Source organism: Dermochelys coriacea, chromosome 8, assembly GCF_009764565.3.
Source record: "Dermochelys coriacea isolate rDerCor1 chromosome 8, rDerCor1.pri.v4, whole genome shotgun sequence".
In the NCBI taxonomy this organism is placed as follows: Eukaryota; Metazoa; Chordata; order Testudines; family Dermochelyidae; genus Dermochelys; species Dermochelys coriacea.
Genome location: NC_050075.1, coordinates 41,485,797 through 41,503,340, shown reverse-complemented (window position 1 = coordinate 41,503,340; position 17,544 = coordinate 41,485,797). Strand labels below are relative to the sequence as shown.

The 17,544-nt window shown below is 43.6% G+C and overlaps 1 protein-coding gene across 8 annotated transcripts in view; it reads right to left on the bottom strand.

The window, feature by feature from the left end:
* The window catches only part of ATF6 (activating transcription factor 6), a 396,729-nt gene that overhangs the window by 213,920 nt on the left and 165,265 nt on the right, over positions 1–17,544 (bottom strand). For 7 of the 8 annotated variants that reach the window (XR_006273702.1, XM_043490629.1, XM_038412787.2 and 4 more), the window contains 2 exons: positions 14,326–14,439; positions 11,561–11,663 (listed from right to left, as the gene is read on the bottom strand). Coding sequence is in view for 7 of the 8 variants with exons in the window: in XM_043490629.1 (XP_043346564.1) it covers positions 11,561–11,663; positions 14,326–14,439 (217 nt within the window). In the remaining variant the exon portion in view is untranslated. The remainder of the gene's footprint in view (positions 1–11,560; positions 11,664–14,325; positions 14,440–17,544) is intronic. The other variant, XM_043490630.1, reaches the window with a different exon arrangement.

The following is a 17,544-nucleotide window of genomic DNA, read 5'->3' as shown; positions in this document are numbered from 1 at the left end:
ATTCAAGCAACTCAAACTATTTAGTTTAAGAAAGAGAAGGTTAAGGAGTGTCTGGATCACAGTCTTTAAGTTGCTATATGGAGAACAAATATTTAATAATGGGCTCCTCAATCTAGCAGAGGAAAGTATAATACAGTTGGAAGCTGAAGCTAGCCAAATTCAGACTGGGAATAAGGCATACATTTTTAACAGTGAGAGTAATTAATCACTGGAATAACTAATCAGGGGTTGTGGTTGATTCTCCATCACTGACAATTTTTAAATTAAGACTGGATGATTTTCTAAAAGATCTGCTCTAGGAATTATTGTGGGGCAGTTCTCTGGCCTGTGTCATACAGGTGGTCAGACTACATGATCACAGTGGTCCTTTCTGGCCTAGGAATCTATAAATAGTAATTGAATTTAAGCTCACTTGCTTTAGTTACAGCAAAGGGTTCAGAATTAAACTAAACAGACTCTAAAGAAAAGTCATGTTTCCGAGAGACCCAAGATGAAAATCAACCCTGCTTCAGTTCATATGCTTTCCCTGAGGGCTTCTGCCTCTTGGAAAACCTTCACATCCCCAAATTCACTACAGACATTCTACCCAGAATCACACGTGATGGGCACAGCTGGACAATATGGGGCACAATCTCTTGGAATCACAGAAGTCAGTAATAGAAAAATCCTATTAGATCACATCCACTCCATCTACCTTCCAAGGTCAGATTGTTCCCTTCACCACATTTCTAGTGCTTGCCAAAGGTTCTGAGCCATGGGGTTGTACCACTTCCCAGGGGAGACCAACAAGAGGAAACTGAGATTTAATACTTAATAAATATTTCCCACAGTGTATGTCCCATTGCCCATGATGCTACAGTTCAGTCCTTTTAAATGCTGCATTAAGATCTTTTTATTAAATGAGATGTTTGGAAAGTTCACAGATACTCAGCCTACTGACAATGAAGATGATGTTAAAAATCTGAACCATAAACACAGATCTCATTAATTCTGACCCTGCATTATTGCCAGCAACTTATCCATTTGGCAGTGTTTTAAAGCATGAATAGCAATCCCTGTACAAAAATGTTAAGCTGTGATTCATAACACTAAACCTAAAAGGTTTGCTGTACTATATGTTTAGCTGCACAAACCAATTATATACATTTGCATAGTCTACAGAGCTAGTTATCCAATAGAGTTTATAAAAATGGAAATTTTCTATTTCTTTTGTACTTTCATAAGTACAAGAGGGGAAATTCCAATCAGTAGATTTCAACTAGGGCTGCCAAGTGATTAAAAAAATCAATTGCAATTAATCACGTGATTAAAAAAATTAATCATGACTAATAGCACTGTTAAACAAAAATAGAATACCATTTATTTAAATATTTTTGGGTGTTTTCTACATTTTCAAATATATTTATTTCAATTACAACACAGAATACAAAGTGCACAGTGCTCACTTTCTAATTTTTTTTATTACAAATGTTTGCACTGTAAAAAGACAAAAATAAATAGTATTTTCCAACTCACCTAATAAAAGTACTGTAGTGCAATCTCTTTATAATGAAAGTTGTACTTACAAATACAGAATTATGTGTGGAGCACACTTTCAGAAGTCTTAAAAGAGCAACACTCTGATGCAGAAACTTCAGAATCCAAACCACGAAAAAAGAAAATCAACCATCTGCTGGAGACATCTGACTCAGATGATGAAAATGAACATGCATCGATCGCACTGCTTTGCATTGTTATCAAGCAGAACCCGTCATCAGCATGGACGTATGTCCTCTGGAATGGTGGTTGAAGCATGAAGGCACATATGAATCTTTATCACATCTGGCACTAAATACCTTGTGACACCAGCCTCAACAGTGCCATTAGACGCCTGTTTTCACTTTCTGGTGACATTGTAAATAAGAAGAGGGCAGCATTATCTCCTGTAAATGTAAACAATCTTGTTTGTCTTAGTGATTGGCTGAACAAAAAGTAGGACTGAGTGGACTTGTAGGCTCTGAAGTTTTACATTCTTTTGTTTTTAAATGCAGTTATGTAATGTGGCAGAGCTCCGACCTTCTCCCCACGGGTCCCATGCTTCCAGGCAGTTTATGCTAGCCTCAGAGGCTCACTGCAACCCTCCACATAGCCCTTCTCTCTCTAGGGCGAGGGTTACAATATACTGAGCCCTTTTCATCATAAGCCAGCAAGGAGGTTGGTGAGAGAACTCCCACAGTCTCTGTTGTCCCTATGGGCTTATTCCAGAACAGTTTAGCCTGGGTCCTGACAGAGGCCTGTATTCCCCTCCCAGGAGGTGTTTCTCTAGTGGCGGGTTGGGGGGAACCCAGGCCTGCTCTCTACTCTGGGTTCTGGCCCAGGGACCCTAATGGCAGCAGCTGTTGGCAGCTGAACTTTCACTGCCAGAGTTGCTACATTTCCCTGGGCCACTTCCCCACAGCTCTCCTGATTCTCTCTTCTTCACCCTTACCTTAGGGCTCCCTTTCCAGTGGCTTGAGGGTCTCTTCATTACCCAGCCCTTCAGCCACACTTCCCCTCCTCTGGTTCCCCGGCTCTCTTCGGCCTGACCAGAGTGAGCCCTTTTATAGTATCAGAGGGGACTTAATTAGAGCCAGCTGTTCACATTAGCTTAACGGTCTCACCTGACTCTTTGCAGGTTAACTGGAGTCAAGTGTTCTCATTAGCCTAACGGCTTCAACTGACTCTTTGCATGCTAATTGGAGTCATGTGTCCACCCTAGCCTGGAGCAGCCCCTGCTCTGGTCAGTCAGGGAACAGAAAACTGCTTATCCAGTGGCCTTCTACTGCCGTCTACTACTCTGCTGTATCCAACTGGTCTGGGTCTATCACGGTAACAAAAAAAAAAATCTATATTTGTCCTCTGGAATGGTGGCTGAAGCATGAAGAGGCATGCGAATGTCTAGCATATCTGGCACATAAATATCTTGCAACGCTGGCTACAAAAGTGCCATGCGAACGCCTGTTTTCACTTTCAGGTGATGTAAATAACAAGGAGGCAGCAGTACTTCCTGTCAATGTAAACAATGTTTGTCTTAGCGACTGGCAGAATAAGAAGTAGGACTGAGTAGGCTCTAAAGTTTTACACTGTTTTGTTTTTGAGTGCAGTTATGGGGGGGGAGGGATAGCTCAGCGGTTTGAGCATTGGCCTGCTAAACCCTGGGTTGTTAGCTCAATCCATTTAGGGATCTGGGGCAAAAATTGGGGATTGGCCCTGCTTTGATCAGGGGGTTGGACTAGAGGACCTCCTGAAGTCCCTTCCAACCCTGATATTCTATGAACCAAAAAAATCTACATTTGTAAGTTACACTTTCACGATAAAGAGTTTGCACTTCAATACTTGTATGAGGTGAATTGAAAAATACTATTTCTTTTATCATTTTTGTAGTGCATTTATTTGTAATAAAAATAATAATATAGTGAGCACTGTGCACGTTGTGTTCTGTATTGTAATTGAAATCAATATTGAAAATGTAGAAAAACATCCAAAAATATTTAATAAATTTCAATTGATATTCTATTATTATAAGTGAGATTAATTTTCTTGTGGCACTTTAGAGACTAACAAATGTATCTGGGCATAAGCTTTTGTGGGCTAAAACCCACTTCATTAGATGCATGCAGTGGAACATACAGTAGGGAGGTATAAATACACAGCATATGAAAAGATAGGAGTTGCCTTACCAAGTGGGGGTGTCAGTGCTAACGAGCCAATTCAATTTAAGTTGGAAGCAGGAAATTCTTAACAGTTGACAAGAAGGAGTGGAAATCACTTTTGTAGTATTATTGAGGCCAATGTAAAAGACGTGGCCCATTTCAAACAGTTGACAAGAAGGTGTGAGTATTTAGCAAGGGGAAATTAGTTTTTGTAAAAACAACGAGGAGTACTTGTGGCACCTTAAAGACTAACAAATTGATTTAGTTTCTGTAGTGACCATCCACTCCTAGTCTCTATTCAGGCCTAATTTGATGGTGTCCAGTTTGCAAATTAATTCCAGTTCTGCAGTTTCTCATTGGAGTTTGTTTTTGAAGTTTTTTGTTGAAGAACTGCCACTTTTAAATCTGTTATTGAGTGACCAGGTTTTTCTCTTACTGGTGTTCTCCTACTGGTTTTTGAATGTTATAATTCCTGATGTCAGATTTGTGTCCATTTATTCTTTTGCGTAGAGACTGTCTGGTTTGGCCAATGTACATGGCAGAGAGGCATTTCTGGCACATGATGGCATATATCACATTGGTAGACGTGCAGGTGAACGAGCCCCTGAGGGTGTGGCTGATGTGGTTAGGTCCTATGATGGTGACCCTTGAATAGATATGCGGACATAGTTGGCACCAGGGTTTGTTGCAGGGGTTGGATCCTGGATTAGTGTTTTTGTTGTATGGTGGGTAGTTGGTGGTGAGTATTTGTTTCAGGTTGGCGGGCTGTCTGTAAGTGAGGACTGGCCTGTCTCCCAAGGTTTGTGAAGGTGAGGGATCGTCCTTCAGGATAGGTTACAGATCCTTGATAATGCGCAGGAGAGGTTTTAGCTGGAGGCTGTAGGTGACGGCTAGTGGTGTTCTGTTACTTTCTTTGTTGGGCCTGTCTTGTAGCAGATGACTTCTGGGTACCCTTATGGCTCTGTCAATTTGTTTCATCACTTCACCAGCTGGGTATTGTAGTTTTGAGAATAGTTGATAGAGATCCTGTAGGTGTTTATCTCTGTCTGAGGGATTGGAGCAAATGCGGTTGTATCGTAGAGCTTGGCTGTAGACAATGGATAATGAGATGTGGTCTGGATGAAAGCTGGAGGCATGTAGGTAAGTATAGCGATCAGTAGGTTTCTGCTTTAGGGTGGTGTTTATGTGACCATCGTTTATTAGCACTGTAATGTCTAGGAAGTGGATCTCTTGTGTGGACTTGTCCAGGCTGAGATTGATGGTGGGTTGGAAATTGTTGAAATCCTAGTGGATTCCTCATGGGCCTCCTTCCCATGGGTCCAGATGATGATGATGTCATCAATGTAGCACAAGTAGAGGAGGGGCATTAGGGGACGAGAGCTGAGGAAGCGTTGTTCTACATCAGCCATAAAAATGTTGGCATTCTGTGGGGTCATGCGGGTACCCATAGCAGTCCCGCTGACTTGAAGGTATAAATTGTTCCCAAATCTGAAATAGTTGTGGGTGAGGACAAAGTCACCAAGTTCAGCTGCCAGGTTTGCCGTGACATTATTGGGGATACTGTTCCTGATGACTTGTAGTCCATCTTTGTGTGGAATGTTGGTGTAGAGAGCATCTACATCCATAGTGGCTAGGATGGCATTTTCTGGAAGATCATCAAAGGATTGTAGTTTCCTCAGGAAGTCAGTGGTGTCTCAAAGATAGCTGGGAGTGCTGGTAGCTTAGGGCCTGAGGAGAGAGTCTACATAGCCAGACAATCCTGCTGTTAGGGTGCCAATGCCTGAGATGATGGAGCATCCAGGTTTATGGATCTTGGGAAGCAGACAGAATACCCCTGGTTGGGACTCTAGGAGTGCGTCTGTGTAGATTTGTTCCTGTTCTCCTTCAGGGAGTTTCTTGAGCAGATGGTGTAGTTTCTTTTGGTAATCCTCAGTGGGATCAGAGGGTAATGGACTGTAGAATGTGGTGTCAGAGAGTTGTCTAGCTGCCTCTCGTTCATGTTCCGATCTGTTCATGATGACAACAGCACCTCCTTTGTCAGCCTTTTTGATTATGATGTCAGAGTTTCTGAAGCTGTGTATGGTGTGTTCTGCATGGCTACGGTTATGGGGCAAGTGATGCTGCTTTTCCACAATTTCAGCCCGTGCACGTCGGTGGAAGCACTCTATATAGAAGTCCAGTCGGTTGTTTCAACCTTCAGGAGGAGTCCACACAGAATCCTTCTTTTTGTTGCGTTGGTAGGAAGGTTTCTGTGGGTTAGTGTGCTGTTCAGTGGTGTGTTGGAAATATTCCTTGAGTCAGAGACATCAAAAGTAGGATTCTAGGTCACCGCACAACTGTATCATGTTTGTAAGGGTGGTGGGGCAGAAGGAGAGGCCCCGAGATAGGATAGACTCTTCTGCCAGGCTAAGAGTATAGCTGGATAGATTAACAATATTGTTGAGTGTTAAGGGAACCACTGTTGTGGCCCCTTGTGGCAGGTAGGATTTAGATAGTTTAGTGTCCTTTTTCCTCTGTAGAGAAGCAAAATGTGTGTTGTAAATGGCTTGTCTAGTTTTTGTAAAGTCCAGCCATGAGGAAGTTTGCGTGGAAGGTTGTTTTTTTTTATGAGAGTTTCCAGCTTTGAGAGCTCATTCTTGATCTTCCCCTGTTTGCTGTATAGGATGTTGATCAGGTGGTACCACAGTTTCTTTGAGAGTGTGTGGCACAATCTCTCACCATAGTCTGTCTGGTATGTTGATTGTAATGGATTTTTTACCTTCAGTCCTTTTGGTATGATGTCCATTTGTTTGCATTTGGAAAGGAAGATGATGTCTGTCTGTATCTGCACACGTTTTTTTATGAAGTTGATGGATTTCCACTTCATACGGCTAAATTCAGTGCCTTGCATGGTGACAGGTTTCAGAGTGGTAGCCGTGTTAGTCTGTATCAGCAAAAACAACGAGGTGTCCTTGTGGCACTTTAGAGACGAACAATATTATTTGGGCATAAGTTTTCGTGGGCTAAAACCCACTTCATCAGCTGCATGGAGTGGAACATACAGTAGGGAGGTATAAGTACACATAACTGCGATTGACAGCCCTAATTGCTACTGATTTCTACAGTGCAGCATCTCAATCTCACCAATTCCCTTCAATGAGGGTTTTCCAAACACTTCATAGTGTGCATCTTATTTGAACATAAGTGTACCTTGTGAACTACTCCCATCCCATTCATGATCCCATAACATCCCGGTGGAAACTGCACACATATTAAAAGTGAAACCATTTAATGTGTTTTAACTTATTGAAATTTAGCAGCTGGAAATTCTTATTGAACATGGAAATTTTTTTTAGAAATCTTGTTCTTAAAATTAGATAAGATTTGCTATTTAGTAAACCTCAGTATTTGTAGTACTCAAAGTATTTCCTACTGCATGTAAAAACATCACTAAAAAAACCATTCAGAATGCAAAATCAAACACTCAGTTAGGAAATGTCTGAATTAAGGTTGCCCATGCAGCTATAATTTGGACCCCTCATGCTATGACGTTCCCCTCTGGTGTTGTCTGGACTGGTGATCTGCTAGGCCTCTCCAATCCTTGACTCTGGGAGCCAGCTTTACCCTGCTCTGCTGTGAGAACCCCCACTCCTGGGCTGTTCACGCATAGCCTCTGGCATGTAAGCTGCTCCCAGCTACTTGCAAGCAAATGACACTAACCAGTATCTCCGGTTCCAGACACAACCCTAGGAACCTCTGTCTTGCAGTGTCCAGTTATGCCCACTGGACGCTGCAAGCTTATATAAGTTCGTCAATTTAACAAAGAAATTGATATGTGCCAGGCTTGTTATCCCAAGGGGAGCCTCTGACACACTTCAAACCAAACGCACTGCTTTAGATAGAATAAACAGATGTACTAGCTATAAAGATAGATTTTAAGTGATTACAAGTCAGATTTGGTCAAATGAAATAAAAGCAAAACGCACTCTAAGCTGATCTTAACACTTTCAATGTCCTTACAAACTTAGACGCTTCTCACCACAGGCTGGCTGGTTACCTTTCAGTCAGGCTCTCTCCTTTGATCAGTGTTTCAGTCGCTTGGTGGTGGAGGTGTCAGTAGATGTAGGTGGAAGGGAGAGAGCATGGCAAAATGTCTCTCCCTTTTATTATGTCCTTTCTTTCCTCCTGGCTTTGCCCCTCCTCCCCTTCAGAGTCAGGTGAGCATTACCTCATCGCAGTCCCAAACTGCCCAAAGGAAGGGGGTGACTCACTTGAGGGTCTAACAGATTCTTTTGTTGCTGCCAAAGCCAGTGTCTGTTGTTCCTGTGAGACTGAGCTGGGTTTGTCCCATCCATGCTCTGACAAGGTGTGAACTGCCTCTCTGTTCTTGGAGAATTTTTGCATGGGCTTGCTTTACACCATGAGGATACATTTTCAGTCTCATAACTATATACATGAAATTATAACCTATAACCTTCCTATAACCTTACTGTAACAAGAAAAAGAGTACTAGTGGCACCTTAGAGACTAACAAATTTATTTGAGCATAAGCTTTCATGAGCTACAGCTCACTTCATCGGATGCAGTTACTATAACATCACTATAACAACCATGCTCAGTGCATTATGAGCCTTCCAAAGACACCCAACATGGCAAACTTTACATTGGATACCACAAAAATATTTTATAAAGATGAACGTGGGGGTGTAGTGTGTTCCCCTGAGATACAGAGTGGCACACGTGTCACACATGTCCTCAATGCCATCTCACTGTTTTCAACCCTCTGCCTCATTCTCTGTCTAACTTGTGCACTGAATGAGTCAGGGTATTGCAGCACAAAAAACAGTAAATGATCATATAATTAGGCTGTATCATAATGCATATGCATAAGGGGGTGAATTAGCTTTTACAGGCTACATTAATTCTTTTAACTTTTGAGTACTTGGCTTTGCAAACATAGTTTTAAAATGTAATTTCGTAGGTATTTTGTTAAAACAAGGAAACTGAAAAACACAGAAATTCTATCAAATGGAAACATCATGACCTTCATGGATCATCAGCAGGATTTAAACCTCCTAAGCTCCAGAGCACAACACAAACCTCTACTGCTTGAACTAAAGGAGTAACTAGTTACAGTAGCAGGCTGCTATCTTCTGCATGGACAAGCCACTACCAAGAGAGAATGCAGTGACTTGCACAATTATTTGCTAAACAGCAGAGGACTGTTAGGATTCAGTCAGAATTCCTAGCTTCTATTTCAGACTGGAAATAAGGCTTTAGCCCTGAAGGTAATTAATCATTGGAACAATTTACCAAAGATTTACCATCACTGGCAATTTTTAAATTAAGATTGGATATTTTTCTAAAACATCTGCTCTAGTTCCAACACAAATTATTTCAGGGAAGTTCTATGACCTGTGTTATGCAAGAGATCAGACTAGATAATCATTGTGGTCTCTTCTGGCCTGGGAATCCACGAATCTGTGAAACTTCTGGCTCTGAAGAGGAGTGTGGTCTAGGGTTATAAACAGCACAGCGAAGCATATAGGTTTGGCACCGTGAGCCTTTGGATGAGACTTGGATCTGTGATATTAGAGACAGGAGTCCATTCCCAGCTCTCCCAGAAGTGACTCTGCACTATTTCTGTGCAAAATCTGTAAACTGATGAGAATGATGCTCACCCTGCCTCCTACGGTAAAGTAGCTTGATAATAAGGACTGTTAAGTGCACAGAATTCACACTACCCATTAGTAGAAGGTCTCCCCCTGGCTCCTACACCAAGCGTGAAGGAGGGGCACATTGCTGCTGCTGCACATTCATCCTCTCTGGAGCTCTAGCTCTGGGCCTACCATGTAGGAAGCTGAGTGGGCCCTGGCAGCACCCTTTGTGCAGATCAAGGTCAGCAGAGCTGGAAATATGTTCAGTGCAGATGGACTCTTGAGAGATTTTTGCAGCAAGTCTCTAAAAAGCTTTATTGGGCCTGTGCATACGACAATTTTCAGAAGCCTATAACTCTGCCAATGCTGGATGGATTTTCATGAAATCAGCCAAAAGCACCTCCCTGGCCCTTGGTCTCCTCACCAAATTTCAAATTCCTGCTCCAAAGTATACAGATGCTAAAACTTTTCAGTTAAATGGCAGGAAATATTTTCTTAAAACAGGGGAAAAGGTTGTTTTGCATAATCTTGTTTTTTTCAAATGGCTGAACCAATTTTGATTTTTTTTTTTTAAATTCAGCCTGAAGCAGAGTTCAAGCATGGAAAAACTCAGCTTGAATACTTAAAATCTGGCAAAGTAAAAGCCATCTGAAAAGAGTGACTTATGCTGGAAAGAGTCAGGCAATCTTAACTATAGAGATTGCTGCCAGCTCAGCCTATACCACCAAGCATAGAGAACTAAAAGGAATCATTGCAGATACAGAGATAATCACATGTATTAGGTTAAGTAAAAAAAGATTTACAGTCTCAACACTCTTTTGGATCTCTTTCTTGAAAGTTTATTATATGGATTTTACTATTCACAAAAGACAAGACTCAAGCAAGGCATAGAGTAGAGGAGATATCTACAGCTTTTCTTCACAGCTCTTGTAACATCACTCAATCCTTATCTGCCAAATCCACTGCTATGCCAGTCTTAGCATCCCTTGAACAGAAGCTTACAACCATGCCAAACTGTGTGGCAGTTCTGTGATGTGGACAAATATCTGCCAAAACCTTAAGGTGAGACCATTTTTTGAGACGATCAAGCGGAGTACCGCAGGGGTCGGGCCTGGGGCCAGTTTTGTTCAACATTTTCATTAATGATCTGGAGGATGGGATGGACTGCACCCTCAGCAAGTTCGCGGATGACAATAAGATGGGGGGAGAGGTAGATATGCTGGAGGATAGGGATAGGGTCCAGAGTGACCTAGACAAATTGGAGGATTGGGCCAAAAGAAATCTGATGAGGTTCAACTAGGACAAGTGCAGAGTCCTGCACTTAGGAAGAAAGAATTCCATGCACCGCTACAGGCTGGGGACTGACTAGCTAAGCAGTAGTTCTGCAGAAAAGGACCTGGGGATTACAGTGGACAAGAAGCTGGATATGAGTAAACAGTGTGCCCTTGTTGCCAAGAAGACTAATGGCATATTTGGCTGCACCAGTAAGAGCACTGTCAGCAGATCGAGGAAAGTGATTATTCTCCTCTATTCGGCACTCATGAGCCCACATCTGGAGTACTGCGTCCAGTTTTGGGCCCCCTACTACAGAAAGGATGTGGACAAATTGGAGAGAATCCAGCAGAGGGCAATGAAAATTATTAGGGGGTGGGGCACATGACTTACGAGGAGAGGCCGAGGGACCTGGCCTTATTTAGTCTGCAGAAGAGAGGAGTGAAGGGGGATTTGTTAGCAGCCTTCAACTACCTGACGGGGGGTTCCAAAGAAGATGGAGCTAGGCTGTTTTCAGTGGTGGCAGATGACAGGACAAGAAGCAATGGTCTCAAGTAGTAGTGGGGGAGGTCTAGGTTGGATATTCGGAAAAACTATTTCACTAGGAGGGTGGTGAAGCAATGGGTTACTAAAGGAGATGGTGGAATCTCCATCCTTAGCGGTTTTTAAGGCCCACTCTGACAAAGCCCTGGCTGGGATGATTTAGTTGGGGTTGGTCCTGCTTTGAGCAGGGGGTGGGACTAGATGACCTCCTGAGGTCTCTTCCAACCTTAATCTTCTATGATTCTATGAACCAGGGACTCCAGAAATAACTAATGTGTTAACCCTTTGCTCTACCAATTTGCAGCTTTCTTTCATGTTTAATCTTCGATCAGTTTCACGACACACAAAAGCCTTGTGGAATGAGCCGTATCTCAGGAAAGCTGGTCATGTTGCCAGCAGTTAATTTGTGTTGCTAATGATTCAACAGTACAAGCCTACCTGGACAATTCTTGTTTTCTGCTGTTGGTTATCTGACATCCTTCTAGACCTTGTCCTTTCCACTTCATGCCTATGAACCCACCCTCGAAGTTCATGATTTAATCTGTAAAATGCAACATTAAATTAGGCATGTCTTTAAAAAAAGGAGTCAAATGTCTTGGGTTTTGAGCAGCATTTTAATAATCCACTTGAAAATTATTGTGATTTAACATTAGGGTTTTTTTCATCTTAACATTTTATATTGTGTTCCTTTTAACACTGGAGCATGAATGTTAATCACAAGTTCAAAGAGAATTCATAGCTAAATATCTGCCATGTGTTAATACTGGACTGGATTTTTCCACCTACAGTGGTTCTATATATAATTAAACAAACACAAATCCTGAAAGCAATGGGGGAATATTAAGAATTTAAATCACAAGGCTACCAATTCAAGAATAAAATTCGGTGAATTCCTCAAAAATTAAATTTAACAAAGGGGAAAAAAAGAAGAAAAGAAAAAATATGCAGTGATGAACTCATGTCTTTAGAAACCACACAATTCCAGTTCTTCCATCAAGGCAAAGAAAGTATTCATTACTTCAAATATATCTTTTTTTACTTTATGATGCTGAAGGGAAAAAGGCATGACCTGTGTATCTCTGTCTTTAACTGGCCTCTAAATCCATTTTATAATCATTTTTCCAACTGCATAATTTGATTAATGAAAAAGCTTTGGACACTTTAACACAGGCAGATTTGTGGTGGACTGGATGGCTCAGAGAATTGTTACGATATTTTATGATTGTTACTAGTCTCTAGCAGTGAGCAGGCTAGGCTGCTGGTTCCAAGTGAGCGAAGGCTGATAGTGAGTGAAAGTCATTACCCCACCCGAAAGCATCAGAATGGAGGGTCCAGTACCTCCAGGGGAATTGGGAGTCTCTGATTATCTTATGACAGGGGGAAACTGCTTTTCTTATATAACAGAGAAAAAAGAAAAATAAGTCACCTAGAGTTCCCCATCCTGCAGAGAAATACACTGGACTTTCTGGGCAATTGGAAAAATTGCGCCTTCTTCCCACTGCTCCCTCTTCTCTTTGCCACCCCTCTCTCACCCCTCTCCAATGGCTCTTCTTGCTCCCCATGAATGCTTTCCCCCCTTCCCTACCCTAAACTAAACAGATAATCCCCTCTCCCTCCCACACCAGGAACTGACCTCTTCGTATGCGTGAAGGAAGGAGGGATAACTCAGTGGTTTGAGCATTGGCCTGCTAAACCCAGGGTTGTGAATTCAATCCTTGAGGGGACCATTTAGGGATCTGGGACAAAAATTGGGGATTGGTCCTGCTTTGAGCAGGGGGTTGGACTAGATGACCTCCTGAGGTCCCTTCCAACCCTGATATTCTGGCCAATAGTCTCCAGTGCTCAGTAGCCCATTCTCAGCTCCCTGCTGGTTGCTCCACTTTCCTAGCACATGGTTCCACATCCTCTCCATGCAGCTACCTCTCATCTGTTCTCAATTCAATGGAGGATGAAATCTCAAGCCCAGTGCTGCTACTGAGAGTGGGGTCTGCTGAATTGCCAGGAAGGAGAAGTAGCTGCTTTCTGTTAGAAACAATCCCAGGATTCTATTTCCCTAGACGTCTCTCTAAAACCCCAGGGAGCTGTTGGCAGGGGCCCCTGAGGAAAGTATGTGTATGTAGCACTCTGGGATCTCTTAGGCAGTGTAGCAAGGTAGGATGGCAGTCACCTGAATGCTTCTACTAGTGCTGGCTGGGGTACTGGAGTCTTCTGCAGAATGCTATGGCTGCCAAGGGAGCCCTGACTGGAGGATTGCCCAGCTCCACCAATTGGCCCATCCACGCTATTTAAGCCAGAAGGCGGCACAAGAAATTTATTTGAGCCACAAGGTGTTTTCCTATTATGGCTGCATTGGACCCTGCTTGTGCCTGCCCCCCACACCCAACCCTGTTCCTGATTCCTGCTATGCTCCTGCCTCGCCCCTGTTCCCACCATGCTCCTGCTCTGTGCCTCTCCTCCAGTTCCTGCCCTTACACCTCACCTTCAATCATCAGTGACCAGTCCTGGCTCCGACCCCAGCCTCTGACTTCTGACCCTGATTCCAGCTTGACCCTTGGCTCTGGCATTATGTATCTGACCTTGGTTCTGACCCACAGCTTTCTTTCCTGGATCTGACTCTAGCTTAACTCCTGGCTCTGATAACTGGCAGTTGACTCTGGTGCTGACCCCTTGGCTTGGTTCCCCTATCTGGATGCCAGTGCCGTCCACTAAACCTGACTTCTGCTCTGACCACTAGGTCAGACTGTGTACATCCTGTACAAAACAGCGCACTGGTTTAACTAAAGATGAAAAGTTAAACCAAATTAATTAAACCAGTGCAACATTGTGTGTGGCCACTCTAACATTGGTTTAAACATGGCTTCTATTGGTTTGGCTCGCACTTATAAGTTACAGATATCTGTAACCTGATATAGGTCAGATTGGTGTAAATGGATATTAGAGTGTCCGCACACAAAGTTACACTGGTTTAACACACTAAGATCCACTTAAAGCAACCCAGTTTATATTGGGTTTCCCACATCTGTAACTTACAGATGCCAGCTAAACCAAAATTCAAACACACCTATAGAACAGTGGGGAAGCTTGTGTTGCCACTGACCACAATGTATCTAGTATGGATATAAACAAAGAAATGCCAGGCACCCTACAGAGAATTCACACAATAATTACAAACTTGGAATACACTTGGAAATCAGTTTGCTAACCTGAGAGACTCAGTCCGGTTGATCAGTGGTTGACAGGGTGGTGGAGAAATATACAATAGTGGGTCTTCTGTTACTACCATTAAGGCTTTGTTATCAGAAACAGAATGTTCATACCTAGAAATAAAGACACCAAAAAATCTCTTCAAATTTCTTTCAAAGTTCCTTCAGCCTCCCCCAATGAACATTAATCACCAAGAGCCAATGAGAGAGCCAATGAACAGATTACTGTTGCTCCAACAGATTCTTCTTCTAGAAGAGATGACAATTTGTGCCTAGTAACCCAGTATTTTGCTCTCTCTTCCCTCAGGATTTTTGTAGAACCCAATGCAGAGAAACACATCAGCAGTATGGGAGCCAGACATAAAATTTGCCTCTTAAGCCAAAAACCTTAGTGCTCACACGAACGAGCCAAAGAAGTTAGCAGTTTAATTGTAAATCTTATTTAGACTGGTTTCAGAGTAGCAGCTGTGTTAATCTGTATTCGCAAAAAGAAAAGGAGTACTTGTGGCACCAAATTTAAATAAATTCGTTAGTCTCTAAGGTGCCACAAGTACTCCTTTTCTTTTTGCTTATTTAGACTGTTAGTTCCATGGAGCAGGGACTGTTGTTTTTGTTCTGTGCCCAGCACAATGGGGTCATGGTCCATGACTAGGGTTCCAATCTGGTAAATTGATACAACTAAAATGATAATCGTTCAGATTAGATTTGCAGATGTCACTAATCACTTGTAGTAAGTTCATCTCTAGATCAACCGTTCAAAACAAGCCTTCTGTCCACAACAATTGTTTTGCTCCTATGGCACTGTGCTTGTACGTGGACTAGTGAACCTGGGTGAACCTTGACTCCAGTGTACATGCTCCAGGAGGTGATGCTCTGCATAGCTGGGGGAGAAAGAGCCCTAGCCAGGAAGAAGTGGAAAATACTGAAGCAGGAGTTTCCTAAATCTGCACCACTGGCCATTCTGGCCAATTGGCAGGAGCTCAAAGACATCATCTCATTTGCATGCATATTATAACCATACTTTTAATTGATTTAAAGTTTTATAAAGTGACACAAATGTAAGGGACACGGACCAAACAGCAGCTCTATAGATTTCCTACCCAAAGACACAGCCTTCTCTGGCCAATGTGCAGAGAAGCCTCTGGTCAAATGGCCTGCTCTTTGCTCTGGTGAGATAGGACCTGCCAACTCATACTCTAGGCAGATACAAACCTGAAGCCACCTACCCACTGTAGTCTTGGAAGCCTCTTTCCTTTTTAGGGCTTTTGGAACACACCAACAGCTATGTGTCAGCTCTGAAACTTTTAAGGAGATCCAAATTTAACCCAATAATTCTTCAGTATCCAAAGCCTCTTCTGCCTCTGTGAAAAGTGCAGACTTAAAAAAATGGCAATACTATTGGCTGGTTAATATGAAACCTCAGGTTAACCTCAGAAACACAAGAATGGGGTGAATCAATAATCCAAGCTATTCTCATCAGCCTTCCTGGCAGAAGTGATGACAATCAAAGTAGTAGCTTTCATCCAAAGTTGGCAGAGGGACATTTTCCCAGCTGGTTCAAATGGTTGTAGCATGTACACCTGAAGACAAGTATATTGCACTGGAGGAAGTGGGTTTGAAAGCTTCACACTGAACTGTTAGGAATCTAACCAATGGAGAGCGCAGGCCAGCCCCTGGCTGTGGAAGTAGCAGATGTATGGACTTCTTTGGTCTTAATCTTCCACTTTTAAAACCCTGAGGAACAAACTGTAGTAACCTGCAAAAAGAACAGGAGTCCTTGTGGCACCTTAGAGACTAACAAATTTATTAGAGCATAAGCTTTTGTGGGCTACAGCCCACTTCATCAGATGCAGAGAATGGAACATATAGTAAGAAGATAGATAGATAGATAGATAGATAGAGAAGGTGGAAGTTGCCATACAAACTGTAAGAGGCTAATAGCTCATCTTAATTAATTAACCTCTTTCAGTTTGTATGGCAATTTCTACCTTCTCTGTATGTATTATGACGGGGCAAGGCCAGATGGCTATAGAAAAGTAGTCTTATTAGGATCCGGGAAGTGGGCGGGTGAAGCCCGTTCACCACTAAAGGATCCCCCCCAGCCTAAAAGATGGATCCACAGGACCTAGATACCCAAAAAATTCCGGGACACAACTAATAAAATAACAGGGACAGGAGTGCGGTCAAAGGGTCAAACGAAGGGAACCGGACGGGGACACCAAGCAAAGAACCCCGGACAGCACCCACTGCTCCTCAAAGGCATCAAGGGAGTCAGAGGACGCCGCCCAGAGGAACTCTGACCGGATACGTGAACGGACCAAGGATCGGAAATAGGCCCCACAGTCACAGGAGACTCCATCGGCCAACCTCCTCACTCTGGTTTTGTAGATGGCCATTTTAGCTAGGGCCAGGAGGAGGTTGAACAGGAGATCCCATGAGGGCTTTGTGGGGCCATGGATAGGGAGTGCATAAATGAGAAGGTGAGGGGAGAAGTGCAACCAAAAACGTAATAAAATATTGGTGAGGAGCCGGAATAGGGACTGCAGCCTGGCACACTCCAAGTATATATTTGCCAGGGTATCCCTCACGCCGCAAAAGGGGCAGGTGTCTGGGATTGAGGTGAACCGCGCCAAGTACATGCCCATGCTCACGGCTCCATGAAGGAGCCGCCAACTGACATCCCCAGCGGGCCTTGGGACCAAGATGGAATATAGGCTGGCCCACTGGGGCTCCTCACCCTCCAAAGGTGGCAGGAGGTCCCGCCATTTTGTATCAGGGCGGGACACGAGGGTGCGGGCGTGAAGGGTGTGGAGCACGAGCGTGTAGAGATGTTTTCTTGGTGCGGTTTGAAAGCAGACCGGCTGCATCTCGTGCAGCCGGCTTCCAGTGAAGGGGTGAAGGGGTCGGGTGGGTTCACGGGGCAGGGGTCCAATTAAAAGGTCCGGCGGGCCTGGGGTAGCGGGTGGGCAGGGCGTGCCCTCGTGCAGGACCCGGTCGAGATGAACCCGAGCAGCGGGCGGCAAACCGGCCTTCACCTCCTGAAGTATGCGCCGGGGAGTACAAGGTCTGGAAAGCCCCATGCGCTGAGCGAGCGTTAGGGGATCCAGCCAGTCTCCCCGGTCATAGTACAGGAGGTCTCAGACTCTTGTGACCTCTGCCAGGACTAAACTCTGGCGCACCGAGCGGGACTCCGCCACCTGCACACGGAGCTGGGGGTTG